The sequence below is a fragment of the Scyliorhinus torazame genome, chromosome 4, assembly GCF_047496885.1.
Source record: "Scyliorhinus torazame isolate Kashiwa2021f chromosome 4, sScyTor2.1, whole genome shotgun sequence".
In the NCBI taxonomy this organism is placed as follows: domain Eukaryota; kingdom Metazoa; phylum Chordata; class Chondrichthyes; order Carcharhiniformes; family Scyliorhinidae; genus Scyliorhinus; species Scyliorhinus torazame.
This window is the reverse complement of record NC_092710.1, coordinates 192,317,902-192,337,871: the sequence shown is the minus strand read 5'-3', so window position 1 is coordinate 192,337,871 and position 19,970 is coordinate 192,317,902. Positions and strand designations below refer to the sequence as shown.

Here is a 19,970-nt window from a genome sequence, read left to right as displayed (position 1 = left end):
CGGGCATACGAACCAGGAACGAGCGGGGAGCCACGCGTCGGAGAACTTCGGCAGTTGCCGACCAGCCACCCTCTGGTAGGTGGATGCGGACGTTGTCTCCAGGCGCCAGGGCAGGAAGATTAGTTGCCCGAGTGTCATGTGCCACCTTCTGCTGAGCACGTTGCTGTCGCATCCTTGGCAGTACTGGAGCATAATTGGGTGTAGGGACAAGGATGGATGGCACAGTGGTCCTGAGGGCGCGACCCATCAACAGCTGGGCTGGTGAGAGGCCAGTGGCTAGTGGGGCCGAGCGATAGGCCAGCAGGGCTAAACAGAAGTCAGATCTGGCATCAGCAGCCTTGCAGAGGAGCCGCTTGACGATGTGAACGCCCTTTTCCGCCTTGCCATTTGACTGAGGATGCAGAGGGCTGGACGTCATGTGTGTCAAGCCATACGAAGCAGCAAAAGAAGACCATTCTTGGCTTGCAAAACAGGGCCCATTGTCCGACATGACAGTAAGCGGAATTCCATGGCGAGCGAAGGTGTCTTTGCATGCCCTGATGACAGCGGACAATGTCAAATCGTGCAGGCGTATGACCTCTGGATAATTCGAAAAGTAATCTATGATGATGCGTAGTCCCTGCCGAGCGCATGAAAAAGGTCCACACCCACCTTCGTCCAGGGGGACGTTACCAACTTATGGGGCTGAAGCGTCTTGGGGGTTGCGCCAGGTGAAACCTTTGGCAGGTGGGGCAGTTGAGCACGATGTTGGCAATGTCATCGCTGATGCCCGGCCAATATACAGCTTCTCGGGCCCTCCACCTGCACTTCTCAACCCCGAGATGGCCATCGTGCAGTTGGTCGAGGACCAGCTTGTGCATGCTGTGTGGAATCACAATCCGGTCCAGCTTTAGGAGGACACCGTCAATGACGGCCAAGTCGTCCCAGACATTGTAGAATTGTGGGCACTGTCCTTTGAGCCTCCCGTCATGTGGCGCATCACACGTTGAAGAAGGGGGTCAGCCGCAGTCTCCCGGCGAATACGGGCAAGACTTGAATCATCAGCTGGCAGATTTGCCAACGTGAAGGCCACATGCGCTTCGACCTGACAGACGAACCCCTCCGAATCGGGCGGTGTGCTCACTGCCCTGGACAGGGCATCCGCGATGATGAGGTCCTTTCCCGGGGTGTGGACCAGTTGGAAGTCGTACCTCCAGAGCTTGAGCAGGATGCGCTGGAGGCGAGGGGGTCATCTCGTTCAGGTCCTTATGTATGATGCTGACCAGGGGGCGATGGTCGGTTTCCACGGTGAACTGAGGGAGAACATACACATAGTCGTGGAACTTGTCTATGCCGGTTAACAAACCCAAGCACTCCTTCTCGATCTGCGCATAGCGCTGTTCTGTGGGGGTCATGGCCCGCGAGGCATAGGCGACCGGAGCCCATGATGCAGTGTCATCCCGTTGCAGGAGTACCGCCCCAATGCCGGACTGGCTGGCATCAATCGAGATCTTCGTATCACGAGAGGTGTTGAAGAACGCCAATACCGGGGCTGTGGTGAGCTTAATTTTGAGCTCCTCCCATTCCTACTGGTGTGCGGGCAGCCACTGGAACTCCGTGGACTTCTTTACTAGGTGCCGAAGAGCCGTTGTGTGGGAGGCAAGGTTGGGAATGAACTTCCCCAGGAAGTTGACCATGCCTAGGAAGCGTTGCACTGCTTTCTTGTCTGCCGGCTGCGGCATGACTGTAATGGCGCTCATTTAGTCTGCATCCGGACGCACTCCTGACCGGGATATGTGGTCCCCCAGAAACTTCAACTCAGTTTGGCCGAAAGAACACTTGGGTCGGTTGAGACGCAGGCCGTGTTCCCGTATCCGAGCAAAGACACGCTGGAGACGACTGATGTGCTCCTGTGATGTGGTGGAGCAGATGATGACGTCGTCAACGTAGACGTGCACCCCTTGGATTCCTCATGGAATCGAAGGTGGCCTCGTAACCGCAGGACTGCGCAAGGATACGGAGGTGTGTCAGGAAAGATTGAAAGGGCTCATCCTTACCCTGCAGGCGCTGCTGGAAGAGGTACCTCTCGAAACTCTCATTTACCTCGACACTGAAGTATTGCTCGAGTTTGAGAAGGACCGTCTTGTACTTAGTCTTGTCCTCACCTTTTGCGAACACCAGGGAGTTGTAGATGTGGATGGCGTGTTGCCCTGCTGTGGAGAGGAGGAGGGCGATTTTCCTTGTGTCCGAAGCATTCTCCCTTTCTGTGGCTTCTAGGAAGAACTGGAAGCGCTGTTTAAACAGCTTCCAGTTGACGCCGAGGTTTCCAGTGATTTGGAGCGGCTGCGGTGGGCTGATTGTGTCCATGGTGCAGGATGGCGGATCCCTGAAGATGCGTAGGTAGGTCTCACAGTTACTGGGTTCCAATCCTGGTACTATGTCATGTTGGGTGCTCTGCTACACAGACGGACCAATACGGTTGCGGATGGTACAACTCAGTTTTATTACTAAAAATAACAACATCTGTAAACTGGTTACTGTGGTTCGTTCATTACCCTCTAACCTGTGGACCCGGCCCTAACACTATCTTGGAGAGGCACTCAGCACATGGTGAATGTCTGAGTGGCTTGCTGTGAGCTCTGTGCCCTGAGTTGTCTCCTGCTGGAATGAGCGGGAAGTGTCGTGTTCCCCGTTTTATAGTGTGTATGCTCTTGCTTGTGATTGGCTGTGATGTTGCGTGTGTATTGATTGGTCCGTTGATCTGTCCATCAGTGTGTGTGTATGTTTGCACCATGATGTTTATCTGAATATCATGACAGTGCAGACTCCGCACAGACAGTGACCCAAGCCGGGAATCAAATCTCGGAACATGGTGCTGTGAACAGGGGCGGATCTACTATGAAACTAATGAAACTTAAGCTTCAGGGCCCCTAACCCCGGAGGGGCCCCAGAAGCGACTTTAGTCCACATTGCTTAATAATTTTGGGTCTGCTGTATGAGAAGGGTTTTAAAAAAAATAATAATATTAATAATATAGTGTAATTCAATACAAAATAATAGTTAAAATTAAAATTAAAAGGTTATTAAAGTATCATGTAGGCTAGCCGTAAACGAAAAAAACGTTCAAATTAAGGATGTTTCATTCTAAACATATTTAATATAAAATAATTACAAATAATTTAAAACACTATTAACATTTATGACAGAAATACAAACAGTTGAGGACGTGTCGTAACAAAAAAGGGGAGCCGTTGAAAAGGCAATCACAATGTTAACGTGAATTTTCAACGTGATAGCACTCGTGATAGCGATCTAGACAAGAATTCTTTTCAATAAATTGTTCATGAGGATACAATATTTTAATTACCCCTACTCAAATATAAATGTTATATTTAGAAAAGTAAGGTAAGTAATAAAGGTGAAATAGTGTTAGATTAGCCTAAGACTATTGTTTTTATGAAGAGGTGAACGGAAGGTAGGCTACGACCGCATAGCCTCGGCTAATACTATATTATAAGTATTTATGAAAAAGTAATAAAAGAGTGAATTTGTGTTAAATTACAGGTGTCTATTATGAAAAGTGTTCAAATAATGGTAAAATTGTGTTACATTACCTTAGCCTATGAGTTTTGGTGGCCTAGTCTTGTCTAACTTAGTCTAGCCTAGCATAGGCTAGCTTGAACATAGCCTAGTTTAGCCTATTTAGCTTATTTAATATAAATCTTAAAAAATAGCGCTTTACTTTCTGAGAAGGGATATTTTAAAAATCCTTTCTTAGAAAGTAGGCCTAAAGTTTTTTCCATTCAAAGCATGTGACAATAGTCGCACGACTCAAATTGATTAATTTTTTGTTGTACATATTTCAACAATCCCAAAGTTTGAGAGTCAGTAGCACAGATGTTGTAAAGGTGGAGTGTCGCGGTAAGTTAGCTGTTCTGCTGTGGCTAATGTACTTTTTTCCCTTTTTAATAGAGGTCAAGACCCTAGAGGAATAACAATGACTTCACAAAAGTACTTAAGTGGATACCAAAAACGAAAACTCAATGAAAAGCGATCTGACAAAATTTCTAAATGTCAAAAACTAACAAACTATTTTGCAATGTCAAGTTTGTCAACACCGACAGTTGAAACAAGCCAAGCAAACATCATTGAAGCCAGTGATGGCGCACAAACCGTGGGAGCACTTTCTGGCAATATTCAACCCACTGTTGACGCTTTTGATACAGATGATGATCACAGTGGTCAACATGAAAATACCGCGGAACAAGCAGAGACTGAGCAGAAACATGAAACAGGAAGCAAATTCAGTGATTTCAAAGAATACAGTGACCTCGAAAACTGGCCCATAACAGTTGATAATGATTTTGATGCGACCATCAATTCACTCGAAGACACGTGGAGAAGTAAACCGTGGTTTAATCAGCTCAGAACTGAGCCTGCCTGTGACCGGTACAACACTGAAGGCGGCCCCGCAGGTCAGCTGCTCTTATACTTCCTGTAAAGTGGGTGGAGCCATGGGCAGAGCCCTTACATGCCCCAACATGTCCCCTGTGGGTGAAGCCACACAATGGCCCATAGGTAGAGCCCACAGGGTTAATAACATAACACAGTGCACTGGTGAATTATCAGTAATTATACATTCACCACAGATTTCATACAGAATTGTTTAATGCAAGACATAGGTTTTTACAAAATAAAAAAACAGATGATGTATATACCGAATCAAGCAGGGTTTACAAGGAGCAAAACAGAAGTTTCTCAAACAAATATTTTGAAAAAAGATTGAAAAATGGCCAGACTGTGATGAGATCCTGCAAAGAATTTATACCACAAGTTGTTAAAGCTGGAATATGGTATTTTAACAGTTGTTTGGGAAGAAGTGCTGGAGCGTTTCAACAAAACAAGTAAGAATCTCCAAACGCCTGGATTTGATGTATTTGAAGGTTATCTTCTGCTATCATCTTTACTTTCGTTTGTTAAAGAACTCAGAGAAAATTCAGCCGCTAGGATTGCACACTATGAATCAGAAGCAAAAGGTTTGTGTGAAGATATCACCTCAAGTTATTCTGATGTTTCCAAACGCATTGTTACAAGGACATTTTCAGATGGAACAAGTGGTATTCCTTCTTTGAGAGGAGCTGACAAATTTAGGATAGAAGTTCTATATCAACTCTATGACTGCTTGATAATCCAGTTACGCAAGAGGATTGACCCACATGAGCAGATTGCGAAAAGGTTCAAGTTCCTCTCAGAATTGGTGAACAATTCTGAAATTGATGAGGACAATTATAAGACATTAAACTTATAATATTGTATTACAAAGATGATATTGACTACAAATTAGTAAACGAGTGTTATCAGTTCAAGGAATATTTGCAGCTTATAAAGATAAAATTTTGGTCTACCATGACTGAAGAGCGCTTAAATTCTTTATGCATATTGTCTCCAAAAAATGACATTGCAAGGAAGCTCTCATATGACAAAACTGTGCGTGAATACGTTGTTAGAAAACAATCCATTTTTAAATACTGTTAGCACTCAGGAATACTTGATACATAGAGATGTCTTGGATACTCCACTTTGTGAAAGAGAGATCTTTTGAGACTGTTTGAAAGAAAGACACCTGGCACCCTGTCAGAGTAATGCAGAATCTCTGACTGTATTTCTTCAGAAACATTCTCGGCTCAACTTCCAGCCAAAAGCTAACACTGAAAACCTTAACAGCTGACTGCTTCAACTCCTGGCTCCCATTAACTACATCATCTCACTAAGCTGAACACAATGTCTCTAATTATCTACGCTCCAGGGAACCCTCTGAACATAAAATAACAGTCCATTACCCCAAACTTTTACGATGCTTTAATTGCACCTCTGGCTCCAAAAACCCCAGCTGACTTTCAAATGAGGATTCTTAAAAACATAACTGCAGCAGTCACACACGTTTAACCCTTACTGCAACAAACACATTTAATATATCTGAAATTCCTACATTCTACACACTCCACACAACTGAGGTCCCCTATGTTTCTAAGCAGGGATAAAATATGTGTCAGCTAACTTTACTGATGGCACAAAGATAGGTATCATCCTGGTAAACTTACCAATGTCTTCATATCCTTCCAAAAATGTGGTGACCAGAATTTCTTACAATACTCCTGAGGCCTAACCGGTGAATTGTGAAGGTTCAGCATGATTGCCTTGTTTTTGAACTCAATGTCCCTGTTTACAAAGTTAAGTATGTTTTCTGAGTCTTGTTAGGCTGGGATTTCTTAGAGCAGAGAAGGCTGAGAGGGGACTTTGTTTAGGTGTACACAATTATGGAGGACAGAAGGTAGATAGGAACAAACTTTTCCCCTTAGTAGAATCAAACCAGGGCATAGAGTTAAGGCTTTTGGAGGGGATTTGAGGAAATATCTTTTCATCCCAAGGATGTTGGGAATCTGGATCTCACTGACTGAAAGGGTGATAGAGGTGAGAACACTCAACATTTAAGAAGCATTTAGATGAGCACTTGAAACACCAGCGTACAAGGCTAAGGACCAAGGACTGGAAGATGGGATTGGAATAGATTGGTGCTTGAATGTGCTTGAGGGCCAGCACAGTCACAAAGTGTCGAAGGGCCTCTTTCTGTGTTGTTAAACTCTATGACTCAATGAATAAGAGTGTCAGTGACCTTCCTTACAAAACAAGTGATGGCAAATTGTGAGATGTTACAAATATCTCCATCTCCAATCTGGAAGGAGCTGACACGGGTTCATGGCCACAGTCACCTTCACAGCCTCTGGCCCTGCTCTGCGGCTGCAGTTGTGGCTGGTGCAGGTGGCAGATTTCAACGAGGACATTCTCAATGAAATGCAGATGTCATGCACACTGTTTCTGAGGTTTAGGTAGGAGAATGCTCCTTGAACATCTTGAATGGAAATTCCCCCAACCCTGGTGATAATCGTTCTCTCCCCCCTCCCTCCCTCTCCTCGCTGGTCAGAGCAAACCATTCTCGGCACTTTTGACAAGAAAGCCATCCTATGTTCCTAAGTAGGGACAAAATGAATGTTAGCTAACTTTACTGATGACACCAGGATAGGTAGGAAAGTAAGTTGTCAAGATGAGGTAGAGAGTTTGCAAAGGGATATAGGCAGGTTGGATGTGTGGGTAAAACAATTGGCAGATGGAGCGAAAGGACTTGTGGGCGGAAGCCGGAGCACCCGGAGGAAACCCACACAGACACTGGGAGAACATGCAGACCCCACAAAGACAGTGACCGAAGCCGGGAATCGAACCTGGAACCCTGGCGCTCTGAAGCAATAGTGCTAACCACTGTGCTATCGTACCGCCCAGCCATTTCCAGCAGTTTCATCAATGACCTTCCTTCCGTCAAAGGTCAGAAGTGGGGATGTTTGCTGATGATTGCACAATGTTCAACACCATTTGTGACTCCTCAGATACTGAAGCAGTCCATGTCCAAATGCAACAAGACCTGGAAAATAACCAGGCTTGAGCTGACAAGTGGCAAGTAACATTCATGCCACACAAGTGCCAGGCAATGACCATCCCCAATGAGAGATGCTAACCATTGCCCCATGACATTCAATGGCACCACCGTCTACAAGGCACAAGTCAAGATGTGATGGAATACTTTCCCCTTACCTGGATCTGTGCAGCTCCAACGACACTCAAGAAGCTTGACACCATCCAGGACAAAGCAGCCTGCATGATTGGCATCCCTGCCACAAATATTCATTCCTTCCACCACCGATGCACCGTATCAGTCGTATGTACCATCTACAAGATGAACGGCAGGAATTCACCATGGCACCTTAGATTGCAGCTTGAAAACCCAAGATGACTACCATCTAAAAGGAGAAGGGCAGCAGTCACCTGGGAACATCACCACCTGGAAGTTCCCCCTCCAAGTCACTGACCTTTCTGACTTGGAAAGATATTGTCGTTCCTTCACTGTGACTGGGTCAAAATCCTGGAACTCCCTCCCTAATAGCACAGTGGGTGTACCTACTCCTTATGGGCTGCAGCAGTTCAAGAAGACAGCTCACCACTACCCTTTCAAGGGCAATTAGGGATGGCAATAATTGCTGGCCAGCGATGCCCACATCCTGTGAATTAATTATTTAAAAATTGGTTATTTTGGTTCCCCCACAGGGATTGTAACAATGGACAACCAGGAGTTCCCTGCGTACCAGTGTTGTTTGTGAAAGCATTGATGGAAACTCGGACTGAAACTGCAAATTAATGAATTAATCTCTACTTCTGTGAGGTGCCTTTTACTGTACATGTATGAACTTTTCACTTTCCTACATTTCCCAGCCAGTGTTTAGTGCTGCTTGATCATGGCTACTGGTGAATATGCTGGGCTCAGTTTACTTGGGCAAAGATGTCCCTGTAGATGATGCCAGAATGAAGCTGACTTTGTGATAAGTGATATCGACGTGCAACATTATTTCTGTGTTCAATTCCCATTCTGGCTCTGTTCTCAGCCTCCTGTGCTCTCCCAATGAAGCTCCAAAGAAAGCTGAGAATCGTGCCCCATGAGCACGAACCATCTGGACTCAATAAGGAGTTAACATTTCGAGATCGGAATTATTGCTCCTACTTTTTGGACAGCAGGAGCTGGTAATAATAGTGCTGTTGCAATTTACAGCTCCTCGAGACCCATCTTTTGTTTCTTATCCAGTTCCGGTCCCCTTTCAACTTGCACCATTGACCCTTTCATCATTTTAGTCACTTCTGCCTTCTAACCTATCAGAGACTTTGTTCTGTTCTCCCCTCCTCGCCCCACCACCTTAAAACTTGTTATATTCCGAATGTCTTCCAATTCCCAACACAAGGTGACCAACCTGAAACACTGACTATGGGAGCAATTCTCCCAAAACATTTCTCAGTGTGGTCTCTGGTGGGAACCCAGGTCAATTCCTGCCGGGTGGTTTGGTGCAATGCAGATCGCAATCTACCTACACTTAGAATTTTGTTTGGAGGTTGGAGTGAGCTGCACCCTGATTGGGGGGCGCAGGGCTGAACAAGCCGGCAGGTCCGTCTCCTCCGAGATCGGGGCACCATTCTTAAAGGAAGATCTGATCTCAGGCAAACACTCAGCCCCCCACCCAGTCCCAATGCCAGTTTCAGCACCCACCCCCCATGTGAGCAAAAGCTCGCTATCAGGCTGGCCAAATGCACCACCCCAAAGCCCTGCCAGGTTAGAACTGCCAAGGTGCCAGGGAACTGCACTGCCATGTTTCCGACCACCTGAGGGCTACAATGGTCTCCGAACCCACCCCCACCTGCCTGGTCATCACTTTTTAAAAAAATTACTGATACTACACTTGATCTTGGCCAAAAGGCTTCTGATCTCCATCACTCTGGCTTCACACTGCGCCGGCGGGTGGGAGAATTCCAGGAGCCAGGAGAATCCGGCTTAAAACAGAACCTGCAGATTTAAATAAGGGTGTTGGGCACGAACCAGATCACGGCAGCTGGAGCAGTCAAGGAGCATCGGAAATTGTTCGACAACCGGCGCAAATCACTTTTCGGGCCTCTCCCGGGATCTTCCCGACTTCGCAGAATTTCCACTGGGCGCAATGCGGCTGGAGAATTGCGCGCTGTTTCTCTACCGGTGCTGCCTAATATTTCCAGAAATTTCTGTTCATGTTGTACATTTAATAACTGAGGTTGTTCATCATCACTGATTTAACTAAATACAAATAACAGACTGATGCTTGAGCAAGATTTCTTTACATGTGCCAGGCACAGGTTGCTGTAAGCACATTGAATCTTGTAAAGTTATAATTTGCCTTCTGTAATCTTTTCACAACATGGTCACGCAGAAACTTAAACAGCATTTTGTCTCCAGCACAAGTATGTTTAATGCTGTATGTTTATGTTTTTCAGAGCGATGCCTGTTTAGTGCCTGTTGATGACCCAAAGGCCACCAGTGCCACAGAGGAAATAAAAACTGTGACTAGTTCTATTACGGTGCAGGAGTGCTTTGCCAACAGGATGGCTCAACTGAAAAAAATCAAAAACAAGGCATGAGATCGATCGAAGCAGTGCTGTTCAGGAACTCAAAGGAGGTGATTTGAATTCATTCGAAGAAGTAAAAATGAAATCTAAAAAGAAGAAAAAACGCTGCAGAGGAGATGCTGACGGGATTTGTAACTTCAACCAACTGTCTCTACCCACAAAGCAAGTCGAGGGTGAAGGTGATGTAGAACTAAATAGTGGTCTGATAGAAGACAGTCCAGTTAAGGCAAATTACCAGGCTAAAAGGAACTCCCGAGAAAGCAGAGCGAAATATTCGGTGTCACCCAACCAGAATATTTGTCCTTTAGGAGAAGTTGAATCGGAAGAGGTTCAGGTTGAACAGTACTCGGCAGTAAATGAGTCATCGGAGAAGCAAAATGAGCAGGATTGGGAAGAGTATAAGAAGAAACGAAAGAACTCTAAGAAGAAAGCTACAGCCACGGGTGAAGATGAGGTTTCTCAATCCTGTCATTCAATAGAAAGGAGGAGGAAAAAGAAAGAAAGGAAATAGAAGATTTGGGACATGCCGAAATTGTTGGCCACATTTTTAATTGAAAACTATCCAAATGACTTATTTTATTACTAATTTCAGAGTACTTAAATTGTTCCTCTACATTAAGGGCATTGTAGTCTTACAGCGACTGTTGGAATTAAATTTAAGTAGTAAGCTTGGTAATGGAGGATGGAATACTTGAAGTAAGGAAAGCGATTAAAAGCATGTTAAAACAATTTTCTTATAAATGCACAAAATAAAATGAGTATGTTTATTTGTGGGTATTGACAATAGAGGGCACGATCAAACGGCCTCGTCGCACCAGACTCGGTGACGCGACAAGGCCATTAAATCTGGGAAAAGGCCACTCGCTAGATTTGCGACGCTCGGAACGCCTCGCAAGATCTCGTGAGACGTCACAATCTGGATCTCGCCCTCAACTGGGCGACATCCAAATATACATCTCAAATGAGCTTTTAAATATGTCGGCTCCCGAGGTCCAGGGGCCCACAGAAACGGGGGCCAGGCGTAATGGCACCTCGCTGCATGGGGGGAGTGGGGGGGGGGGGGTGGGTCCCAGGCCATTGGAGTCTCATGGGTTCCCAGGCCATTGGAGACTCATGACTGGTCGTGGACAGGGCAGGATGGCACCCTGGCACTTCCTCTGGCACCCAGACAACTTGGCAGTGCCAGGGCATTCAGGTGCCATGATGGTACTGCCAAAGTCGGGGCCTGAGGACTGGGGGGGGTGGTCATGCCCATGAAAGGATGTGTGTATGAAGGGCGGGTATGAATGGATCGCCTGACGGTTGGGGGGTCTAGGGTGGAGGTCCTGAAATGGGGGAGGGCTCAAAAGAGGCATGAAGAGGAGGGTCCCTCAGCGACCCCATAGCCGAGTGACCTCATTTGGTGGGTGAGGGGTGTGGGGGGGGGGGGGGGGCGGGGAGAGTAAATTACCTGTGGGTGGGGGATGTGGTGCCCAAAAATGGGGATGAGGTGGAACAGCACTTGGGGGGGGGGGGGGGGGGCGTTCTCCCAGGCGATCGCTGATCCGCCCCAGGTAACTGGACAGGGTGGCACCCTGTCACTGATTATGCCACCTGGGCACCTTTGCACTACCAGCCTTGCACCCTGACAGTGCCACTTGGCTACCCTGGCACTGCCAGGTGCCCAGGTGGAGCTGGCAGGGATACTGCCAGGCCAGTAGTGCCAAGATGCCCAGGACTAACGCTTTGTTTTTGCTCAGATCGCGCTCTAAGTGTGGGTAAATACCATTGCGGAACTCACTGAAAAAAACGTCGAGAAATACTCTGCCAAACTCACCCAAAATAACACTTAGAATTTTTTCTTTTTTTAAAATGTTTTTATTGAGGTTTTTCATTTTACACAATACAAAATAAACAAGTCTGTGTAGACCGGTTCCAATTTACAAAAGCCAGACATTGGAGGTGACCCCCAAGTCCCTACCCCCCCCTCCCATCAACTCCACTGGCCCTTTTATATTACTTTATTCAATATTTACATCTGTACATTGTACAACAGGTGAGCGAGACAGTTCGATGTATAGTTTTGTTACTGTTGGCCATATTATGGGCAGCACAGTGGTTAGCACTGTTTCTTCACAGCGCCAGGGACCTGGGTTCGATTCTCAGATTGGGTCACTGTCTATGCAGAGTCTGCACGTTCTCCCCGTGTCTGCATGAATTTCTTCCGGGTGCTCGGTTTCCTCCCACAATTCCCGAAAGACGTGCTTGTTAGGTGAATTAGACATCTTGAATTCTCCCTCAGTGTAGCGAACAGGCGCCAGAGTGTGGTGACTACAGGATTTTCACAGTAATTTCATTGCAGTGTTAATGTAAGCCTCCTTGTGACACTCATAAAGATTATTTATTATTATCTTAGGTCACTTCCTGTGTTCCCTCCTGATTTTTCCCTTGCTGCTCCCCTTCCTCCCACATGTGGGTGAGGTTGGCCGGGCCTCCCTGGCACCGTTCACACTGGTCTTCCACCTCTGGGAAGAACCTGTTCATGTGGGTTCTGGTTAGGTGCGCTCTGTGCACCACTTTGTGCTGCATGAGACTTAACCTTGTGCAGGAGTTGGTGGAGTTTGCCCTGCTCAGTGCTTCGCTCCAGAGTCCCCACCCGATGTTTGTCCCTAGTTCTGTCTTGCTCCATGTAAGGGTGTCCTCACCTTCCTAACAGTTGTCCCTAAATGTCCCGACAGTTCCCCTTCTCAATACCGTCCACGTCCAGCAGTTCCTCTGGCAATGTGTCTCTCAGGGCCCGAGGGTACCTCGCTGTCTCCTTGCGGTAAATGTTTTTGACTTGCAAATGTTGGAGCTCCTGTCAATTTGGTTGCTCCAGTCTTCCCGTCGGCTGGTCCAGGGTTATGAGTCTGTCCCCCATGTAAAAGTCCCTAATCGCTAGTGTCCTCCCGGCCTGTCTCCACTTCTTAACACTGGCGTCAAGCATGGCTGGTGAGAATTCATGGTTACCACATATGTGGGCCAAGGTGGACATCTCTGTTAAGCCGATGTGCTGTGTTATCTTGTTCCAGATTTTAACGTAGCTAGCACCACTGGGCTGGATGTGTACTGTGCCAGGGTGGTTTGGAGCGCTGTCTTGGCTAGGGCTCGGAGGGTTGTTCCTGTACAGGAGGACTCCTCCATTTTCACCCATTCCTTGCTCGGCTCCCTTACTCATCCCCTCACTCTCTCGGCTGTGGCTTCCCAGTGGTAGTATTGCAGGTTCGGAAGGGCTAGGCCTCCCACATTTCTTATCCAGTGTATTTTTAGGGATTGTTGCCCACACAAACGCCATAATCATTTGGTCTATTCCTTGGGAAATGGCCTTGGGGATGAAGATCGGTCTGGAAATTTCAGAGTTAAGTTCCTGACCAGTGAGGCTCCTAATTGAGAGAGCTATGTTACATTTATTCTTTTCTCTGACCCTCTCTGGTAGCTTAATCTAGATTCTTTAAAAAAGTTTTGGTATTTGATAGACTGGGACAGCAAACCCTGTGGAGAAGCAGGGAATCGGAACTTCCACATTTAACTCCGAATATGCAGATACTGGAAGTTGTGATATCAGCCTTGCACTGTAGTGGTGCAAATACTGACATTTTTGCTGTTACATAAATATATCTAAGAAAGGTAAGGCCATTGCTTTCAATAGATTATGTACAGTTTACATTGCTTTGCCAGTCACTAATTTATACCAACTGCAATAGATGATTTAACCATTGCCAAAACCAGTGAAGGAGTTTCGATTCTGGTGGGCTGCTTCTCTCAGACAATTTGATGATCAAATCCTCAGCCAAGTCAGGTATTGATCTAGCCCAGAGCGGGTTCATTCACATTCAATCCCTGGCATGTGCCCAGATAGCTTACGTCATCTCAGAAGATTTATCCAAGAACTCAGGTGTACAGAATCCATATCAAGGGCAGCACGGTAGCATAGTGGTTAGCACTGTTGCGTCACAAAGCCAGGGTCCTGGGTTCAATTCATGCCTTCCGTCACTATGTGTGCGGAGTCTCAAGGTCCTCCTCCCAGAGTCCAAAAATGTGCAGGTTAGGTGGATTGGCCATTCTAAATTGCCCTCCATATCCAAAATGGTACGGTAGGGTTACAGGGATACGGTGGAGGTGTGGGTTGAAGTAGGTTGCTCTTTCCAAGGGCTGGTGCAGCCACGAGGGGCTGAATGGCCTCCTTCTGCACTGTAAATTTTATAACATTTAATCCTATCTGAACACCTGTCACTCCGATAGCTTTTGCCTGTAAGAGATTTTAAGCTTTTGCCCTCCAAGAGATTTTAATTATATAAAAATGAACTGCTACTTGAGAACAATATTTCCTCACTTTCACCTGGAGGCTTCTGCGTTTTGTACTATTGCTCGTGTCTGAACATGAAGTTGACAGTTTTATTTGCTAATGTATTGTTTTGTGGCATTGCTTACTAAATATGCAAATGGGGTTGCCATACCTGGAAATAGTTCGATCTATTGAGTCAACAATACAGATGCCAGTGAAAATTAAATATATCAATTAAAATAATCAAATCCTACTGCGTAGAAAGAGGCCATTCTGCTCAGCCTGGCTGTGCTTTTGAAAGAGTTACCCACATTGTCCCTTTCAATTACCCCCTTGAAGTATATATCCAGTTGCACTTTGTAAGTTACTGATTCCACCACACTTCCAGATTTTACCAACCACAAAGAAATTTCTCATTTCCCCAAAAGTCCTTTTGCCAACTATTTTAACCTCAATTTTAAATACATGTACAGTGTCTCTGTTAAGCATCAAGCTTCCTCTTTCCTAAGACCAATCCCAGCATCTCCTGTTATGCTGCTGGACCATGCCCCAACAACTCCCAATGTTATTTTATGAAGGTATTTGCACAATTTTAATAATATTTCCCCACCCGACCTAATGTTCAAACTGCCACCTCCGAGAGAACCCGAACATGGAGCCTCAAGACAAACTTTATTTTCTCAAGATGGAGAAAATGGTTATTTTAATTTTGTACGACTGAGGGGAAACGACAACTCACTCCAAGAGTGATGTCACACAAAATAGGGACATGGTATAGTATTAAAACTTCTTTAAAATCAGGGAGTCATAGAAAATCAGAGAGGCATAGAATTTAAAGTGCAGAAGGAGGCCATTCTGCCCATTGAGTTTACACCAGTCTCTGAAAGAGAATCCTACCCAAGCCCACCCCTGTAACCCAGCAATCCCACCTGATGTTTGGACACTACAGCAATTTAGCATGACAAATCCACTTAACCCACACATCTGGGCTGTGGGAGGAAACTCCACACAGATAGGGAGAAACGTGCAGACTCCACAGACAGCAACCTGGAAATCGAACCGGGTCACAACAACTCCCTCTCGGCTCAATCCAAACTCATCTTGACCCCCGGATGACTCACCTCATGTTCCCTTAACCAGCAGGTTCAGTAGGAGGTCTAGTGCCCTGGTTCTTAATTCCCTGGAGGGGATATTTCTGCAGACCCAGCCTACCAAATCCTTCAACACCTCAGATCAGCCTCAATCTTTAACACAGGAAGATTCAAACTCAGCTCATCTTCATTCTGGCCAATCAGCATCAAGCCTGCTCAGAACAAGATGTCTCCTTTGATGTTGGAATGTTTGATTCCCAAATCCTGATGTGGGAGCTCAAAAGCAGAGTAATATTGGAGGGTCACTGTTCCATTATCCTCGATTAAAAACCTTGCAGTATTCAGATTCCATCGGTATCACTTGCCTGCAAACAGTTAGATATCAGACCGGAATGAAGTTCTCAACAGTCAGACAATGTTCCTCCTCTTGGAGGCCGGGGGGGGGGGGGGGGGGGGGGGAGGAAAACACCCTGTAGAGAAGGAGAGCCCCAGTAAATTGCCCCATCAGCCAGGCTCAGCTCTACAAGGAGGTCCCAGACCTGCTCACATCCCCTCCCCCACACTGGGTGGCCAAACAGGGGTAGGGGGACTGAAACAGACACAATTAACAGCACCATAAAAACTATTGTCTCAAGTAGAAGAACCATTCAAGGAGATGTGGTTCTTGGAGCTTTCAGTGCACAAACCCCAGCCATTATTTCCATGGACTCAGACCAACGAAATGCAGAGACCAATCAGCTCCCAGACAATAGCAATCACTGCTTTATTGATAATTAATTTGATCACTGGGTGAACAGAGTTTGATTGCGTTTCCTGTACAGGAACAAAGTGATCAATGAAGCAGAAATCAGAGAGACAGCCGTCACAGTCAGGGTCACGATCAGGATCATCTCAGACTCCACACCTACAAACCAATGAGAAGCTAATGGTTAGTGAAGGAAACACTGATGGGAAAATGGAAACCAGCAGTCAGCCAACTCACCACCTAGAGATCTCTCCTGCATCCTTCCCTCATTCAGGGAGTCTGTTGCCAGGTTGGTCACATCAGTATCCAGAATGATCAGGGGTCCAAGTGAGGCCTCAGCTTCCCACTTGAATCCAACTTCACTCTCTGCAATATCAAACAGTCCAGTTAGAGAGGGGAAAGGGGAAATCTCCAACATCTAGAGGATCAATGTCCTACCAGCTTCAGCTACAAGATCTCTCCTTCCTCTGGATCCAAATCGCAGCTCCCTTGTGGCACAGTTACCCACATGGCAACAGGCACAAATGTCAATGTTAGATTCCTCCAATGGGGTCCAGCTAAGCAAAACAAATCAGTCAACCAACTGCGTTGTGCATCACTTCTCCACCAAAACCCACCCCTGAGAGCGAGAGCACTTACATATTCTGCATCTTCTGGAAAGTACAAGCTTTGTTCCTGGAATCTCTCCGATCCACTGGAGCTACTTTCAGGTGACAGGTGATGAAAATCTGAGGGAAACATCAACACGTCGTTATTTAATGTCTCCCTCCCAACACAAGAGACCCCAATGATCAGTTTCCTCTTACCAAGGAACGGTCATCTCCAAAGAAACGGAATGCATCCAGGTCAAACCGGAGCCTGTCCATCTCCCGCTCACCACTTGGCAACACAAAGGTTGAAAAGGAGTCCTCAGCTTTGCTGTCCAGGAGGCAACTGAAGAGAGATTTAAAAAAGGGACATTAAGTGAATCAAGTGAAGCCAGTGAGATGGGAGCAGCTGGAGAAAGCAGAGAGCTCCTTACCCATTGTAGTCAATAATGCTGTATCTCGGGGTGGAGTCCTTGTCTGGGCTTAATGTAGCTACACAGCGGTCAATGTAGAGCTTCAGGGGCATGTGGTTGCTCAAAGAAACAGAGGCCTCAATGTGAATGAGGTCACCCAGGTAGTAGACAGTGGAAGTGCGCTCTGTGAGCCAGTCACCTGAAGAACAAGAGGACAAGGGTTGGAGACAGTGGGTGTCACTTCCAGTGAGTGAAGACAGGGAATCACTCCCCATCCACCCATCACATACCATTCATTAGGCGCAGGGAGAATGAAAGATGTCCTTCTCCAGACCTGGTGGAGCTGAATGGGATCCAGGTGGGCCTGATGGGGTTACTGCTCACATTGCCCTTCCTGAAAAGACAGCAAAGTCATTTTAGGACAACTTCAGAGAACACCAGCAGCTGTGAATCTTCAAATAAAGAATCTCACCTAAAGTAACGACACTCAATGGGAACGACAGCTCCATTCGTTCTCACAATGACAGATCCATGATACTCTGGGCTGTGGGTCAGGTGGGTGGTGTAGATCAGGAAATCTCCAGACATCTGAAAGACACCAGGTTAAGGAATGAAGAACTGATCTGAATTGAGAAAGTTCTACACAGGGGCTAACACTGAACTCACCCCATCCAATTAAAACAATTCAAGGGGATTGGCAGGGTCAGTGCAAAAGGGGCTGCTGGGGCCCCAGCTGGAGAGTCTATGCAGGTGGCTGGGAATGTTCAGTCACGGAGGATATTCAGGACAGATGGATTTATTTTTGGATATTAAGGGAATCATTTTGTGCCACAGGGACATGGAGGCAGTGGGAAGTTCAGCCCTGATCTTAATGATCAGGGACAGGCTGGAGAGGCTGTGTGGCCTCATTATTGGTGCTCAGCAACCTCCAGCCATTTATACAAAGATCATTAGCACCAGACCAGGATCAATTAACATGAAATTGAGTCAATAAGAGGACAGCTTCAGTTAACATGAAAAGGAGCCACAAGTGGACAATAATATGGAGCCTGGAAATAGAACAGTTTTAACCCAGGGCCCCATTGATTCCAATGACTGGGAAAGTGGAAGATGTGGAATTCCCATTTCATTCTGTTCATTAGCACCCAATTGGATTAAACTAGACGGAAACTAAACCCTCAGTGCAATTCATCTGAATGAGGAGGAACAAGGGTGGGGGAAATAGAGCAGAAAATCCAAGAGAGGTAAAGCTTGGAGGAACCAAAAAGAGGAGCTTTCAGACCAATGGAAGCAACGTACAATCCAGAATTAGAAAACTAGTTTGGGGGTTTAAGACACAGGAGACCGGTATCTTCTCAATATCAATGACATCTCACCAATGGAATGAAGAGTGTGGAACAATCTCCAGCCCAAGATTAGAGCCAGAATTGAGGTTTGACATTACCTGCAATTTGCTGCCACACTCATGGAGCCCATAGTCAAAGAGAACAGTGTGGTTCTGAGAGTAGATCCTGGTTGGCCGACAGCCTGCTGCCCCCAGGGTCAGGTCAGCAGCTTTAATCAGGTGCCTGGTTCCAAATAAATCCAGCTGGACCCTGACCAGCAGCTTGTCCTCTGCACACTGCACCATCACAGTCTGCAGTGGAGACACACTTTGACCCTCAGACACACGGAAATGGGAACCAAAGGGAGGAGGAGGGAGTCTCTGAGGCACAGAGGTGGCTTTGACTCTGCTCCATGGAAACCTCTGGCCTAGAAACTGTTGCCAAGTATCAGAGGAACAAACAACTCCAACTAACACCAGCATTGGGACCAAAGCTCTCACTCCATAACCGCCCATGATACCAAACAACTGAACCATCCTATCCACCAGGGAGCAGCACCTTTTATACTCACAACCTGTACTCACCTGAACTCTTTTGAGGTCAATCAGCTAATTATACTAACAAGAAACAAGCTGAGGGACAAATTAAATGGGGCTGCTCCTGATAGGGGCACTGCCCAAATAATAATAATAAACATTCTTATTATCACAAGTAGGCTTACATTAACCTATTTAATGTAAGTTAATGAAGTCACGGTGAGAATCTCTTAGTCGCCACACTCCGGCTCCTGTTCGGGTACACGGAGGGATAATTTAGAATGTCCAGATTACCTACCAGCATGTCTTTCAGGACATGTGGGAGGAAACCGAAGCACCCGGAGGAAACGCACACAGACATGGGGCGAACTTGCAGACTCCGCACAGACAGTGACCCAAGCCGGGAATCGAACCTGGGATCGTGGCGCTGTGAAGCAACAGTACTAACCACTGGGCTACCGTGACACCCCAAAACAAGACAATAGCTTACAATTACTCCTTAAACAATGCTAATTAATGTAGTGACCGAATAATCCTTAACTGCTAACTTTATTTCCACTCAAACAACAAAACTATCTCAGGTCACAATCCATTTATAAATACAGTTAGCACTCAGGAATACTTGCTATCTAGAGATGTCTAGACACTCCAGTTTGTGAAAGAAAGATCTTTTGAGACTGTTTGAAAGAAAGACACCTGGCACCCTGTCAGAGTAATGCAGAATCTCTGACTGTATTTCTTCAGAAACATTCTCGGCTCAACTTCCAGCCAAAAGCTAACACTGAAAACCTTAACAGCTGACTGCTTCAACTCTTGGCTCCCATTAACTACACCATCTCACTAAGCTGAACACAATATATCTAATTGTCTACGCTCCAGGGAACCCTCTGAATATAAAATAACAGTCCATTAACCCAAACTTTTATGATGCTTTAATTGCACCGCTGGCTTCAAAAACCCCA

The 19,970-nt window shown here is 46.2% G+C and overlaps 1 protein-coding gene and 1 pseudogene across 1 annotated transcript; one reads left to right on the top strand and one right to left on the bottom strand.

Annotated features, from left to right (window-relative positions):
* The first annotated feature begins 6,735 nt into the window (after window positions 1–6,735).
* LOC140411464 (uncharacterized) lies at window positions 6,736–10,763 on the top strand (annotated as a pseudogene).
* Window positions 10,764–16,148: 5,385 nt separating this feature from the next.
* On the bottom strand, window positions 16,149–18,953 carry LOC140411694 (zona pellucida sperm-binding protein 3-like). Its single transcript, XM_072500714.1, has 9 exons — window positions 18,592–18,953; window positions 17,620–17,735; window positions 17,438–17,541; window positions 17,169–17,346; window positions 16,954–17,080; window positions 16,787–16,875; window positions 16,586–16,704; window positions 16,385–16,513; window positions 16,149–16,306 (listed from the first exon to the last, which is right to left on the bottom strand). Exons 1-9 carry the CDS (start codon window positions 18,775–18,777, stop codon window positions 16,185–16,187), a joined length of 1,170 nt encoding a protein of 389 aa, XP_072356815.1. The 5' UTR covers window positions 18,778–18,953; the 3' UTR covers window positions 16,149–16,184.
* Between the last annotated feature and the right edge of the window lie 1,017 nt (window positions 18,954–19,970).

Excerpts from the sequence above, each read along its gene's own strand:
- LOC140411694 (XM_072500714.1), bottom strand. The coding sequence starts at position 18,777 with ATGGTGCAGTGTGCAGAGGACAAGCTGCTGGTCAGGGTCCAGCTGGAT. Across the intron at positions 17,736-18,591 it reads AGTGTGGCAGCAAATTGCAG|ATGTCTGGAGATTTCCTGAT; the intron begins GTAATGTCAAAC and ends GGTGTCTTTCAG. Across the intron at positions 16,876-16,953 it reads TTGGAGATGACCGTTCCTTG|ATTTTCATCACCTGTCACCT; the intron begins GTAAGAGGAAAC and ends TGTTTCCCTCAG.